Source organism: Coregonus clupeaformis, unplaced genomic scaffold (genome assembly GCF_020615455.1).
Source record: "Coregonus clupeaformis isolate EN_2021a unplaced genomic scaffold, ASM2061545v1 scaf0091, whole genome shotgun sequence".
NCBI lineage: Eukaryota > Metazoa > Chordata > Actinopteri > Salmoniformes > Salmonidae > Coregonus > Coregonus clupeaformis.
Genome location: NW_025533546.1, coordinates 461,094 through 474,417, shown reverse-complemented (window position 1 = coordinate 474,417; position 13,324 = coordinate 461,094). Strand labels below are relative to the sequence as shown.

The 13,324-nt window shown below is 45.4% G+C and overlaps 1 protein-coding gene across 2 annotated transcripts; it reads right to left on the bottom strand.

Moving 5' to 3' along the window:
- Positions 1–356: 356 nt before the first annotated feature.
- On the bottom strand, positions 357–12,952 carry LOC121579089 (katanin p80 WD40 repeat-containing subunit B1-like). 2 transcript variants are annotated; one of them, XM_045213230.1, is made up of 20 exons: positions 12,766–12,952; positions 12,136–12,371; positions 11,887–12,017; positions 11,587–11,704; positions 9,948–10,048; positions 9,806–9,847; positions 9,270–9,353; positions 8,511–8,626; positions 8,265–8,336; positions 7,984–8,134; positions 7,528–7,712; positions 7,008–7,150; positions 6,812–6,859; positions 6,468–6,535; positions 6,056–6,304; positions 4,099–4,248; positions 2,143–2,219; positions 1,905–1,979; positions 1,708–1,824; positions 357–1,410 (listed from the first exon to the last, which is right to left on the bottom strand). In XM_045213230.1, exons 2-20 carry the CDS (start codon positions 12,173–12,175, stop codon positions 1,275–1,277), a joined length of 2,103 nt encoding a protein of 700 aa, XP_045069165.1. In that variant the 5' UTR covers positions 12,176–12,371; positions 12,766–12,952; the 3' UTR covers positions 357–1,274. The 2 variants fall into 2 exon arrangements, with proteins under 2 accessions (XP_045069165.1, XP_045069166.1); XM_045213231.1 differs by having other exon boundaries at positions 12,136–12,301.
- Positions 12,953–13,324: the final 372 nt, after the last annotated feature.

The following is a 13,324-nucleotide window of genomic DNA, read 5'->3' as shown; positions in this document are numbered from 1 at the left end:
TGGGTGGGACTTCCTATGGGTTAAGTAAGGATCACAATTCCATCCAGGTCATCAGGAGGGATCAGCCAATGAATTATACTTGTGAGCAAACGTTCCATAACTGCAGGTGGCAGTAAATCGCCAACCTTGACTTGACACCTGTTTAAACACATTCCAGGTGACTGTATGCACCCTTTGTTTGTTTACCAACTCAGAAGAAAATGGACTCACAATGGAGATGGCGCTGCCCATGTGCTCACAGATGCCACAATGGGACCAATACAATGTTGCGATCACTGTAGAACTATGGTTGCAACTGATTCTACAAGAAACCTTAAAAACATTACCCTGTGCCCTATACATTTCACACTATGGAGTGGTGGATGGGCTAGTCTGCCTTGTTCTTTTAATTTTGGACATCTGTAGCACCTTTCAAACAGTACCTTCCCAACCAGCTAGAACAGTGCTGCTCTCTGTTAGAGTGGAATTACACACATCTTGACAAGTGTTGTTCCTTTCAATTCCGGAAGTCTTGTTGCTGATCAACTCCAGAAACATGCCTAAAGTTAGACTTTTTTTGAAAAACATGTTCTTTTAGTGTTAACAATACTTTCAAAGAGTGCATCTAGGGTCGACATCTCAGGTACAGAATGTAGAAAAAGATTGAGAGAATATTTAAATAGAAATCACACCGTACACCCATCATTGCTTCAATCACCTGAACACGTGCTGGGTTTCAATCCGATGGCAGGTTATAGGCAATTTCCGATTGAGCCGACATATGCAGCCTTTCCTGTGTATAGGATCTCCGCGTGAACATTGCGGCTTTTAAAGGCAATGCCTATAACCCACAAATGGATTGAAACCCGGCCCTAGTCAGGTCTGTGTGCCATAAGTGTTTGTGTGCGTGGAGGAATTATGAAAAGTGTGTGTGCTCATCTGTGGTGGGCAAGTCAAGGTCACCGAGGACATCATTTCTCACACAAATACATACTCTGACACAGATTAAGGAATCATAAGTGCCCAGTGTTTAAATAGGAGAGCTGCGTCCTGAGCACACAGCTACTCCATGAGTTCTAACATGGACTCCTTCTGGACACAGGACTCATATCCCGCTCAGTCCACTGCTTCAGTCCATCCACACACAGTGTGAATCTGTGATTGTCCCCTGATTTACCACTCCGGTAGATGAGAGAATGCAGCCATCAGTCAGTCGGACTTGAGTCCTCACAGCACAGTGCTCAGCCATTTTGGGTCTGTGGATCTGTGCGTGTCTCCAATTGCATAGTCGACTGTCAGTAGTCCAGTGGGGCCATGAGCAGTTGCAGCTCTTTGAAGGCGCTGCCGTGGCGACCCACCTGGTCGGCCTTGTTCTTCACCACATTGCTGAGGTTCTTCAGCTGCTTGTAGCATGCCTTGCACTTCTGGTGGCTGGGCTCAAACACAAATAAACCATTAATCACAATCTGCAATGGAAATGGCCTGTCTCACTGTGGCAGAGTCTGAACTCTATCCAAATGTATCTGAGTCTTTCTTAAAGCAATAAGGCCATCCAAAGCAATACTGGATGAATACGGAGCTAGAACCCTTAAGAACAATGATTCTTTAGTGATGGGCTGCATAGTTTAACTCTCCAGGACCAGGATTAGTGACCATTGCATTAACACACTACAGTTAGATGGTTAAAAGTACAAGCCAGTTTAGGATTTAAATGGGGCCGAAACTCACCGTTCCTCCCGTGTTATATCCACTCCGACAGAGGGGGGCGCTGTCAGGGTGTCTGAGATGAGAGGCCAGAAACGCTTCAGGATCAACTTCAGAGACATGCAACCCGTCTGCACATAACTGACCACACAGAGAGAGAAGAAGGTTAATACACATTTATACACACACAGATTTGTTATCACTCATCTCTGCTGTCTCACCTCTCATACTTGCTTTGCAGCAGCTCTTCAATCTGGGGCAGGATAGCAGTACACAGGTCCAGTTTCCATAGCGACCTGGGGGACAGGTCAAATGACTGTTAATGTCACTGTTAAGAGAGGACAGTCATGGTACTCATACCAACACCAAGAGAGACAGTGAGAGTATGCGTGTGGCCTCCTTAGCCAAATAAGATCTGTAATGGTTTGTGTGTGGACGTGCGTTTCAACATCCACTCACGGTTTGAGGTTAACGATGTTGAGGATGTCCACGACGATAGAGAGATCCTTCATCGAGACAGCCGAGTCCAAGGAGGTCTGAAGAGAGAGCAGCAACCAATCACAATACTCAATCACTCAAAAAACACCTAAAGGCAACCAGTAACATCTCTCCATACTTGACGCCACAAACAGCTGATTAAAAACTGATCGTCTGTCAGTTGAAGGATGTTGTCTGAGTTTAACATTGAAAGTCAAGTACAGTAAGGGAAAAAAGTATTTGATCCCCTGCTGATTTTGTACGTTTGCCCACTGACAAAGAAATGATCAGTCTATAATTTTAATGGTAGGTTTATTTGAACAGTGAGAGACAGAATAACAAAATAATCCAGAAAAACGCATGTCAAAAATGTTATAAATTGATTTGCATTTTAATGAGGGAAATAAGTATTTGACCCCTCTGCAAAACATGACTTAGTACTTGGTGGCAAAACCCTTGTTGGCATTCACAGAGGTCAGACGTTTCTTGTAGTTGGCCACCAGGTTTGCACACATCTCAGGAGGGATTTTGTCCCACTCCTCTTTGCAGATCTTCTCCAAGTCATTAAGGTTTCGAGCCTGACGTTTGGCAACTCGAACCTTCAGCACCCTCCACAGATTTTCTATGGGATTAAGGTCTGGAGACTGGCTAGGCCACTCCAGGACCTTAATGTGCTTCTTCTTGAGCCACTCCTTTGTTGCCTTGGCCGTGTGTTTTGGGTCATTGTCATGCTGGAATACCCATCCACGACCCATTTTCAATGCCCTGGCTGAGGGAAGGAGGTTCTCACCCAAGATTTGACGATACATGGCCCCGTCCATCGTCCCTTTGATGCGGTGAAGTTGTCCTGTCCCCTTAGCAGAAAAACACCCCCAAAGCATAATGTTTCCACCTCCATGTTTGATGGTGTTCTTGGGGTCATAGGCAGCATTCCTCCTCCTCCAAACACCGCGAGTTGAGTTGATGCCAAAGAGCTCGATTTTGGTCTCATCTGACCACAACACTTTCACCCAGTTCTCCTCTGAATTATTCAGATGTTCATCGGCAAACTTCAAACGGGCCTGTATATGTGCTTTCTTGAGCAGGGGGACCTTGCGGGCGCTGCAGGATTTCAGTCCTTCACGGCGTAGTGTGTTACCAATTGTTTTCTTGGTGACTATGGTCCCAGCTGCCTTGAGATCATTGACAAGATCCTCCCGTGTAGTTCTGGGCTGATTCCTCACCGTTCTCATGATCATTGCAACTCCACGAGGTGAGATCTTGCATGGAGCCCCAGGCCGAGGGAGATTGACAGGTCTTTTGTGCTTCTTCCACTTGCGTATAATTGCACCAACTGTTGTCACCTTCTCACCAAGCTGCTTGGCAAAGGTCTTGTAGCCCATTCCAGCCTTGTGTAGGTCTACAATCTTGTCCCAGACATCCTTGGAGAGCTCTTTGGTCTTGGCCATGGTGGAGAGTTTGGAATCTGATTGATTGATTGCTTCTGTGGACAGGTATCTTTTATACAGGTAACAAGCTGAGATTAGGAGCACTCCCTTTAAGAGTGTGCTCCTAATCTCAGCTCGTTACCTGTATAAAAGATACCGGGGAGCCAGAAATCTTTCTGATTGAGAGGGGGTCAAATACTTATTTCCCTCATTAAAATGGAAATCAATTTATAACATTTTTGACATGCGTTTTTCTGGATTTTTTTGTTGTTATTCTGTCTCTCACTGTTCAAATAAACCTACCATTAAAATTATAGACTGATCATTTCTTTGTCAGTTGGCAAACGTACAAAATCAGCAGGGGATCAAATACTTTTTTCCCCTCACTGTAATTATTTATTTCAAGTGATGTTAACATTGCATGAACATTGTCTGAACCTTGAGCATGGGGTGTTGCGCAATGTTAACGGTGTGTGAATGTTGTGTTAGCGTTGTCTGTTAAGTGTCATACCTTGACGTCCCCGCTGCCCCACACAGCTCTGATGGTGTCCAGGTTCTTGTGTCGGCTGGTGAGCATCACACACATGGTGTCATGGCCCTTTCTGATCTGGGCCAGAGCCTCGTCATCACCCAGCACACTGGGCCGGTTGTTACGAGCAGGCTTGGACAGAAAGAGATAAACGTACATAACCTGGTAAATACACACACACACAATCATACCTAAACCTACATAAAGTTAGGGGTCAATTCCATTTCTGTGCATGTGTTAAATATTTAAAAAGCTGACCATCTTGTTTTTGTCATTTTTGATGCGTACCAGCATTTCTGAGTGAATTTAAACTGTACCACTATGGTGGGTTCAATGTTGAGCTGATTTTACATGTTGATCAGTATCAGATATGCATTAAATTACTATTTGTGTTCCATTTAATTCTATATCCAGTTTATCTTATGGGGCTTGTAGTCGAGAAGAAGTCCGAAGTTAAAGACAGTGGAGATGGCAGAGGTGTTCGGTGATGTCAGAGGCTAATAATAGGAGGACTATCATTCCACTCTGATCTACTGGCGCCGGCAGCAGCTGCCAGGGCATCATCCAGGTGGGTGCTACCTGTTGGCAGTGAAAGAGTAGCTAGCTAGCGGTCTTTCTACCTACAAAGTCAAGTGGCTAGGCTACGGGATAGCTGTGAGGACGGCAAGGTGCTCTCCTGAATCATTCCGGACCCGTCTCCTGACCCACTATTCCCCCCTGGCTGTGACCGTCATGCTGCTCCATCCCTGGGACCGTGATTCTGCCTCCCACCGCTCGATGCTACCAAAAGAAGCTGCTTCAGCTCCCATGCCGACTTCTTGACTTTGCTTCAGTAATTATTCTGGCTTCCTGATTCTGTTTACTTGTATGTTCTTTAGCTACTTGTATGTGTATTAATAAATTGTATGTTCATGGATTTCAGTTTGTATTGACTGCTATATGAGTGTAATAAAAACATTAACTTATATACTAAATTCCATTGCCATGACGATTCTAGATGGCAAAAACACTTTCATTTTAATTTGATGACCTCACAAACAAATGTGTTGATTTGAAACAGTTCCATGACAATTCTAAACCATAAGAATACATTTGAATCTTATATCACAATTGAATGTATAGCAATCTTTGTTGTTAGGTGCCAACTCAGTTTTGGTGGCAACCAAGAATTTGTTCTTAATTGACTTGCCTAGTTAAATAAAAATAAATAAATAAATAATACATTCAAAAGACAACACATGCGACTAGCATCTGCTATCTAAGATTAATAGATTTCTCAAAAATCAGCTTCTGGCAACAGCAATTTGACCAGTCTATACCATGGATTACACAGGAGCATCACTATCTTCCTGGGTACACTCCTCACACAGTATGTTAGGTAGAAGTACCTTACCATCTACACTGGTTCTTATTAAATCAAATCAGATTTTTGTATGTACTTATGACTTTATTTAAATTTTACCCCTCCTCAGCCTGTGCAGGTGGCCAGCCTGAGTTTCTGGGAGTGCGAGCAGTCCTGGAGGTACGAGCTCAGAAACATAGCGATTATCCGCTAGCACAGCCAGCACCTGCCTGAGCTGGAGCAACTCTGCCTGGCCAACTGGCACATGGAGGTGGAGCGCAGGGTTCACTTATACAGTGTGGGTGTGAGGGAAACCCTAGGCAGACTGATCAGTGACATCAGAAAGAGCCAGCAGGAGCAGAGGAGAAAGACTTGGGTGAGTGAAGAATGAGGGCCTCTACTGTGAATGGACTGTTGAATATTATTTATTTTTTAGTAGTATTAGAACTAAGATAAGAAAATATGTTTTTATTAATTTATAAATACATTTGATTTTAACCATACAAATTGTGATGTCTTTTTTGAGTGAAATTTCTCCATGGGAAATGAAACAAACAAGATTGTGTGTGTGTTATGCATGTATATACACACACTCACAGGCAGGAAATCTCCCACGTTGAGTCCTATTGGTTCATTCCTGGTGGAGAGGATGACGCTAGGCTGGGGTTTGGCCTTCGCCATAGCAACGACCGGTGGGGGGGCTGGGTGGGGTGCAGGGGGGTGGTTAGAGGTCGGAGATCGTGCGGTTACCACGGGGATGGGACGGGGCGCCGTGGCGACCACGGTAGGCTCCACCCTCAGGACCGGAGTGGACGAGGCCACTGGAAGGTTCTTCAACAGGCCGGGCTGCAGTGACACACACAGACACACACACACACACTAGAAACAAATCTAACGTATTTACATAGAGAAACTCACACACTGACAGAGCCAATCCCACATACACACTCAAGCATTACAAAAACACAAATGAGTCACACATACAACAGTACAGCTATACAGTACAAACCTGCTGTCTGTCAGTCATAGGAGTCATGAGCTCCACCAGCCCTTGGTTAGCCCTCACCACAAAACTCTCTGAGAAAAAGAGGGAGAGAGAGAGAGAGAGAGAGAACTTGAATATGAGTGGCGGAGTCTGGTAAAGCAGACCCCACATGCCCCTTGACGACAGGGGTTCGAGCCCCGGCTCGACTGACTGTCTGTGCCCTTCCTTTCTGTATCCATCTCCATTACATGTCTCCCATTCTGTACTTCTATATAATACATGAATAATAAAATACACCAAATAAAAGTAGTTTTATCACAAACACATGTAATACTGCTCATACTAACAGCTTGGTAGAAGGTACTCACCATCTTCTAAAGGCGCAGGGAATGGCTCACTCTTTGGGGGGGTGCGAGCTGGAAGGGGGAAACAAGGAGACTTTTAGTATGAAATTCAAGCATGATTAAGACACTGCTAGATGTTCATGTAGTAATACATGCATTCTGCTGTTAGTGTGAACACTGAATAGATAGCAATAAAATGTAAGACGTAATATGAGACTACAGATGGCGCTCTTTGGCTGGAAGATCTCTTTGTAGTCCTCAGGGTTACGGATCTCGGCGGAGGACTCCTTCTCGTCCTCACTGCTGGGGCTCCTCCTCTCCCCCTCTGGACTGCGCCGGTCTGACTCAGAACTCTGCTTTACCCTGGAAGAGCACACCCCAAAACCACACATCAAATAGTCTGCTTATTGATACAATGGAAACCAATGGATGCTGTTTTGATGCAGTATTTGCTATAACATATGCCATTTAGCTGCGTGCATACATTTTATATACGGGTGGACCCGGGAATGGAAGCCGCCTGGCATTGCAAGCGCCATTCTCTACCAACTCAGCTACAGGAGGACCACATGATTTGAACCACTACGATTTTAAATCAGCTCATATGTGATTTTGTTGAAACAGATTCTGTAGCATATAGGGCCAAATGCTAAATCTGAGTTAAGTGTGCCCATCTCACGTTAGGGTTAGGATTCGCTCCATAGAAAGTAGGTATAGCGGCGTTTAGAAGTGGGCAGTACCTCTGTGTGCTGCAGGTGGTCAGGGGTCGGTCGTAGTTGCGTCGCAGCGTGGATCCTTTCGGGGAGGGCTCTGTGAGCGGCTGGTCGTCCTGGATTACGCCTTGGATCACAGAGCCAGACTTCCTCACCCGCGTGAGATCCACCACGTAGGACGAAACATTCGTCAGATTGTACGACACGCCAATCTTGGAGAGAGAGCATCCATTGGTATTACTATGTAACACAGTAGTTAAATAGTAATAGTAACATTAAAATAGTAACTCCCCCCACACACAAAAAATTATAATAATAAACACTAACACTCGCAGTCATTGTAAATGTAATTACAATGACTGAAATGTGGTTGTCTCACCTAGCTATCTTAAGATTAATACACTAACTAAGTCGTTCTGGATAAGTGTCTGCTAAATTACTCAAATGTAAAACATTTAAAAAGTAAATGTCATGCTCACACACCAGCTGGTGGTTGCAGATAGCCAGGTCTGCCACCTTGCCCCAGCCCACTGGCACCACGTCAAAGCAGCGGTCGGGCTCCCAGCCATAGACACGCAGAGAGTCCACAGCTCCACTGTACAGACAGCAGCCATCCAGGTTAAAGGCCAGACACCTGGAGAGAGAAATGGGGGAGAGGAAAAAGGATGTAGGGATAGTTTATATACAGTATAGAGTGTTGGTTGCATCTAAACTTCTAATATCGCGGTGTCCCACCAACTACACTTAGTGAAGGTAGCCCTTACCTGACTGCTCCCATCTCTCCCTCTGAAGAGCCAATCATCTTGAACTTTTCCAGATCCCACAGTTTGATGGTCCTGTAGGGAACAGACGTACACACACAGATAGAGCTGTGATGAAGCCAGTGGAAAACACAGCCATCCTTAAGGCATTCCGCTTTAGTAATGGAGTTGAAGCCATCGTAAGTACAGTTACCTCATACGTATTTATTTACCATATTTCACCCCCGAGTGTGTGTGTGGATACCATACCTGTCAGAGCTGCCTGACGCTAGCAGATACTCGTTGGGGTGGAACTGGATGATGTTGATGGCTCCGGTGTGTGCTGTAAACTCTGTGATCATCTTCCCTGCAGTCAGGTCCCACAGCTAGGACAAAGGTCAGAGGGCAATATGAGTTCCTGACTGGCACAGCTAGGAATATTATGATGTTGCCCTTAAGAATCAGGTAAGCTGATCCCAGATCTGTGCCTATAGAAGGAGAACTTCTATGCAGAGGTGTATACTACAAAGCAGGATCAATGAGTTAGCCAGCTGACTGATAACCAACCAGAAATAACTATTGATTTTCTGGTTCATTAAGAAAGTTAAACTTAGATATGTGTTTTTGGTTGTTGAATCAATTAGGCCATGCCCATTTCAAGCTTATTTTTCAAAAGTTATTTCAGAATATTTAGGCAAGTTAGCTGGCTAACTCATTAATCCTGCTTTGTAGCAAAGCCCTCTGAACATAAGGTTGAGAGTTTACAATAGGGCTCTGCAACCTTGTTCCTGGAGAGCTACCCTCCTGTAGGTTTTCGCTCTAGACCCAGTTGTAGCTAACCTGATTCAGTTTATCAACCAGCTAATTATTAGAATCAGATGCGCTAGATTAGGGTTAGAGTGAAAACCTACAGGACAGTAGCTCTCCAGGAACAAAGTTGGAGAGCCCTACTTCACAAACTGACCACAGTCATGTGAGATGAGAAACATGTGAAAGCAAGCTTCTGACAATGTGTAGGTGCGTTCATACCTTGATGGTGCTGTCATCACTAGCAGAGGCCAACCATTTCCCATCTGGACTGAAAGCCAGGCACCTTACTGCCTGAGTGTGACCCTGCACAAACACACACAGATTGCATATGAAATTGATAAACACACACAGGCCCCCCTACTCCTATCCAGACAGTCAGTCCCCAGCCCCTCCTCCCCAGGCCAGGGCAGACAAGACAGTGTTCGCCATCTCACTGTAATCCCTGGCTTAGTCCTACTGCCAGACATAAACACACAGCATTAGTGCTGATTAGCAGACCCACTCCCACGGCTAACAAGATAATCAGCCACTGACCAGACAGCAGGCCTCTAACAGAGTGAGAAGGTCGGTAAGAGGGGAGGTTGGGAGGGAAGGGCCAGTGAGACAACAGCATCTCCTTTAAACAGGATCCCTGCCAAACTAAGGGGGCTGGGTCAATATAGTACAGCGCTTTCTAACCACAAAAAGGCTTTAGCCAATAATTAACCTTGGTGCTCTTCAGTTGGGTATGAATTACATACGGGTGCAAGTCTTACCTTGTACCTGAACACACAGCCCTTTCTCCGTACATCCCACAGCTGAAAGAGAAAAAGTATGTTTAAACACAGATATCACATAACAATCCACATACATAGTAGAGTTCTTAACAACACTCACTCATGCAGCACACATACACACCTTGATGTTGGTGTCCATGGAGCCTGATGCCAGGTATTCCCCAAACGGGTGGAAGTCCAAGCTGCAGATATTGGCCTTGTGTCCCATTAAAGTTCTTAGGACTGGGATAAAATAGCAAAACATTGTTATGGCATTCTCAGAACAACTGGTAGCCTAGGTCTAAAGCTAACTCTCTCTCCTCTGCTCTTGTCCTTCTAGACCTGTCTGCTGCCTTTGATACTGTGAACCATCAGATCCTCCTCTCCACCCTCTCCGAGCTGGGCATCTCCGGCGCTGCTCACTCTTGGATTGCGTCCTACCTGACCGGTCGCTCCTACCAAGTGGCGTGGCGAGAAGCTGTCTCCGCACCACGTGCTCTCACCACTGGTGTCCCCCAGGGCTCAGTTCTAGGCCCTCTCCTATTCTCGCTATACACCAAGTCACTTGGCTCTGTCATATCCTCACATGGCCTCTCCTATCATTGCTACGCTGACGACACACAACTAATCTTCTCCTTTCCCCCTTCTGATAACCAGGTGGCGAATCGCATCTCTGCATGTCTGGCAGACATATCAGTATGGATGACGGATCACCACCTCAAGCTGAACCTCGGCAAGACGGAGCTGCTCTTCCTCCCGGGAAGGACTGCCCGTTTCATGATCTCGCCATCACGGTTGACAACTCCGTTGTGTCCTCCTCCCAGAGTGCGAAGAGCCTTGGCGTGACCCTGGACAACACCCTGTCGTTCTCCGCCAACATCAAGGCGGTGACCCGATCCTGTAGGTTCATGCTCTACAACATTCGGAGAGTACGACCCTGCCTTACACAGGAAGCGGCACAGGTCCTAATCCAGGCACTTGTCATCTCCCGTCTGGATTACTGCAACTCGCTGTTGGCTGGGCTCCCTGCCTGTGCCATTAAACCCCTACAACTCATCCAGAATGCCGCAGCCCGTCTGGTGTTCAACCTTCCCAAGTTCTCTCACGTCACCCCGCTCCTCCGCACACTCCACTGGCTTCCAGTTGAAGCTCGCATCTGCTACAAGACCATGGTGCTTGCCTACGGAGCTGTGAGGGGAACGGCACCTCCGTACCTTCAGGCTCTGATCAGTCCCTACACCCAAACGAGGGCACTGCGTTCATCCACCTCTGGCCTGCTGGCTCCCTACCTCTGCGGAAGCATAGTTCCCGCTCAGCCCAGTCAAAACTGTTCGCTGCTCTGGCACCCCAATGGTGGAACAAGCTCCCTCACGACGCCAGGACAGCGGAGTCACTCACCACCTTCCGGAGACATTTGAAACCCCACCTCTTTAAGGAATACCTGGGATAGGATAAAGTAATCCTTCTACCCCCCCTTTTACTCCAACCCACCCCCCCAAAAAAAAAATATATATATATATATAAAATAAATAAATAAAATAAATTATATTTTTTTTTTAAACAAAAAAAAAAAAAAAAAAATGTAAAGTGGTTATCCCACTGGCTATAAGGTGAATGCACCTATTTGTAAGTCGCTCTGGATAAGAGCGTCTGCTAAATGACGTAAATGTAAATGTAAATGTAAATGTAAATGTCTAGTTGACTCTAGTAGAAATACATCTCCACATCCCACACGCCTAACCTCCCCATACACACACAATATAGGAGAAATGCAGTCTCACTCTTTGCAGCCTCCAGGTCCCATACGCGCAGTGATCCAGACTGAGAGCCAGCCACCACCTGTTCCTCAGAGTTATTAAACTTTACACACTCCACTGGGTTATTATGGCCTGTCAGACTCTGTGAGAGAGACAGGGAGAGAGGGAAAGCAAACGGGAGAGGAGAAGAGAAAGGGAGAGGGGACAAGATGGTGAGAGAGAGGTGGAAATACATGTTTTAGTGACAGGCAGCATCCACCAGAAATAAGCAGAGATCAAACTGTACACACACACTTCTTCCCTAAAGGTCTGGCTAGTCTGTACCATGATGCAGTTGGGTTTGCTGACTGCCCAGATGTTGACTCGGCAGTCCTCTCCCCCAGTGGCTAGCAGACGGCCTGAGTTCTTCCCCAGGGCCAGACACGCCACATTACTGGAGTGGGCTACAATCTCCTCTGGAACAGAAAATGATGCACAACACACCAGGATTCATCTCTTGGTCCATGAAACCAATAAGATTAGGGGCTTGAATTTGGGTCTTGAAAGGGTGAGTGAAATGGAGACTCTACTCACGTAATCTCCATGATGTTTTGGTGGTGTTGGCCACAGCCATGGTGATTCTTGGGCATCCAACACTCAACAGTGTTATTATTCACACAGAGCTAGTTGCTTCAGGTGTGTTGACTGTATGATGAGACTTTTAGCTTCTCTCCAATGAATGAACAAGAAGCAACTAGCTCTGTGTGGCAGAAGAGACAGATAAAAGGTCAACTTCTCCGCTTCATGTCCACTGTCGGCTTCTCTTGGAGCTGAGGGAGGATGCAAACAAAATAGAAACTGTTTAAACCAGCTAATTATTACGAGCTAGATAGTCGAATCTACGCTGTTGGCGTTAGCTAGCTGGTTCGCTAGCTAGTTAGCAGGCTTAGTTAACTTAGTTAGCTTAAACAAAACAAAGTAACAATTCATTTCGGGCTGCAATTTAGGCAAATACAAAGTCATGCAAATTCTAATAACTGTTAGCTAGCTAGCTAGTAAACGCCATTTCGATGGTTAAACAGTTTGGTTGAACTTTATTAGCTAGCTACTAGCTAGCAAATTAGCATAACTTGCTAACGTTAACAACAGCTCAATTAGCTAGTACAGTAGCTAGCTAATTAGATTGCTTGTCCTGGGCAGGGCAAAATATAATACAGAACATACCTGCATTTTAAGCTAATTGCCAGTAGAATATCTCTAGCTATGATTGGTGAAAATAGAATGGTTAAGACCGGAATCAATAGCTAGCTAATAACAACTACTAATCTGATTCTGTCTGGCTTCTTCAGTCCTTGTTGTTGATTTCATGTTGCTTGCGACCACAGTCTACACTTGCAGCTTAGCAACTGGCCTTGCGATGAGATCATTTATTCACTTCCGGATGGCTGAAGTTCAGTGGACACACTCAGGGTTGCCAGGTCTAGCTAAAATGTCAACGCAACGACTACTAAAACCCGCAAACAAAGCCTGAAACTAGCTCAATTTTTCATCAGCAAGAGAAGAGTTGCCACTTTTAGCCAATAAACCCTTTCCCCATAACGTTATCGAGCAAATTAAGCAAGAATATCGACGTAACTTGTAACGATGAAAGAAGAAAAAATCGGTTTTCATTGCACGAGAAATGATAATTCGCCCTTATTTTAAACTCGCCAGATCGTTTTCCATGAATGGATGTCGAATTAACTCGTTTCATTGTAAATATGTTTGAGGGATGAAAGTTGAA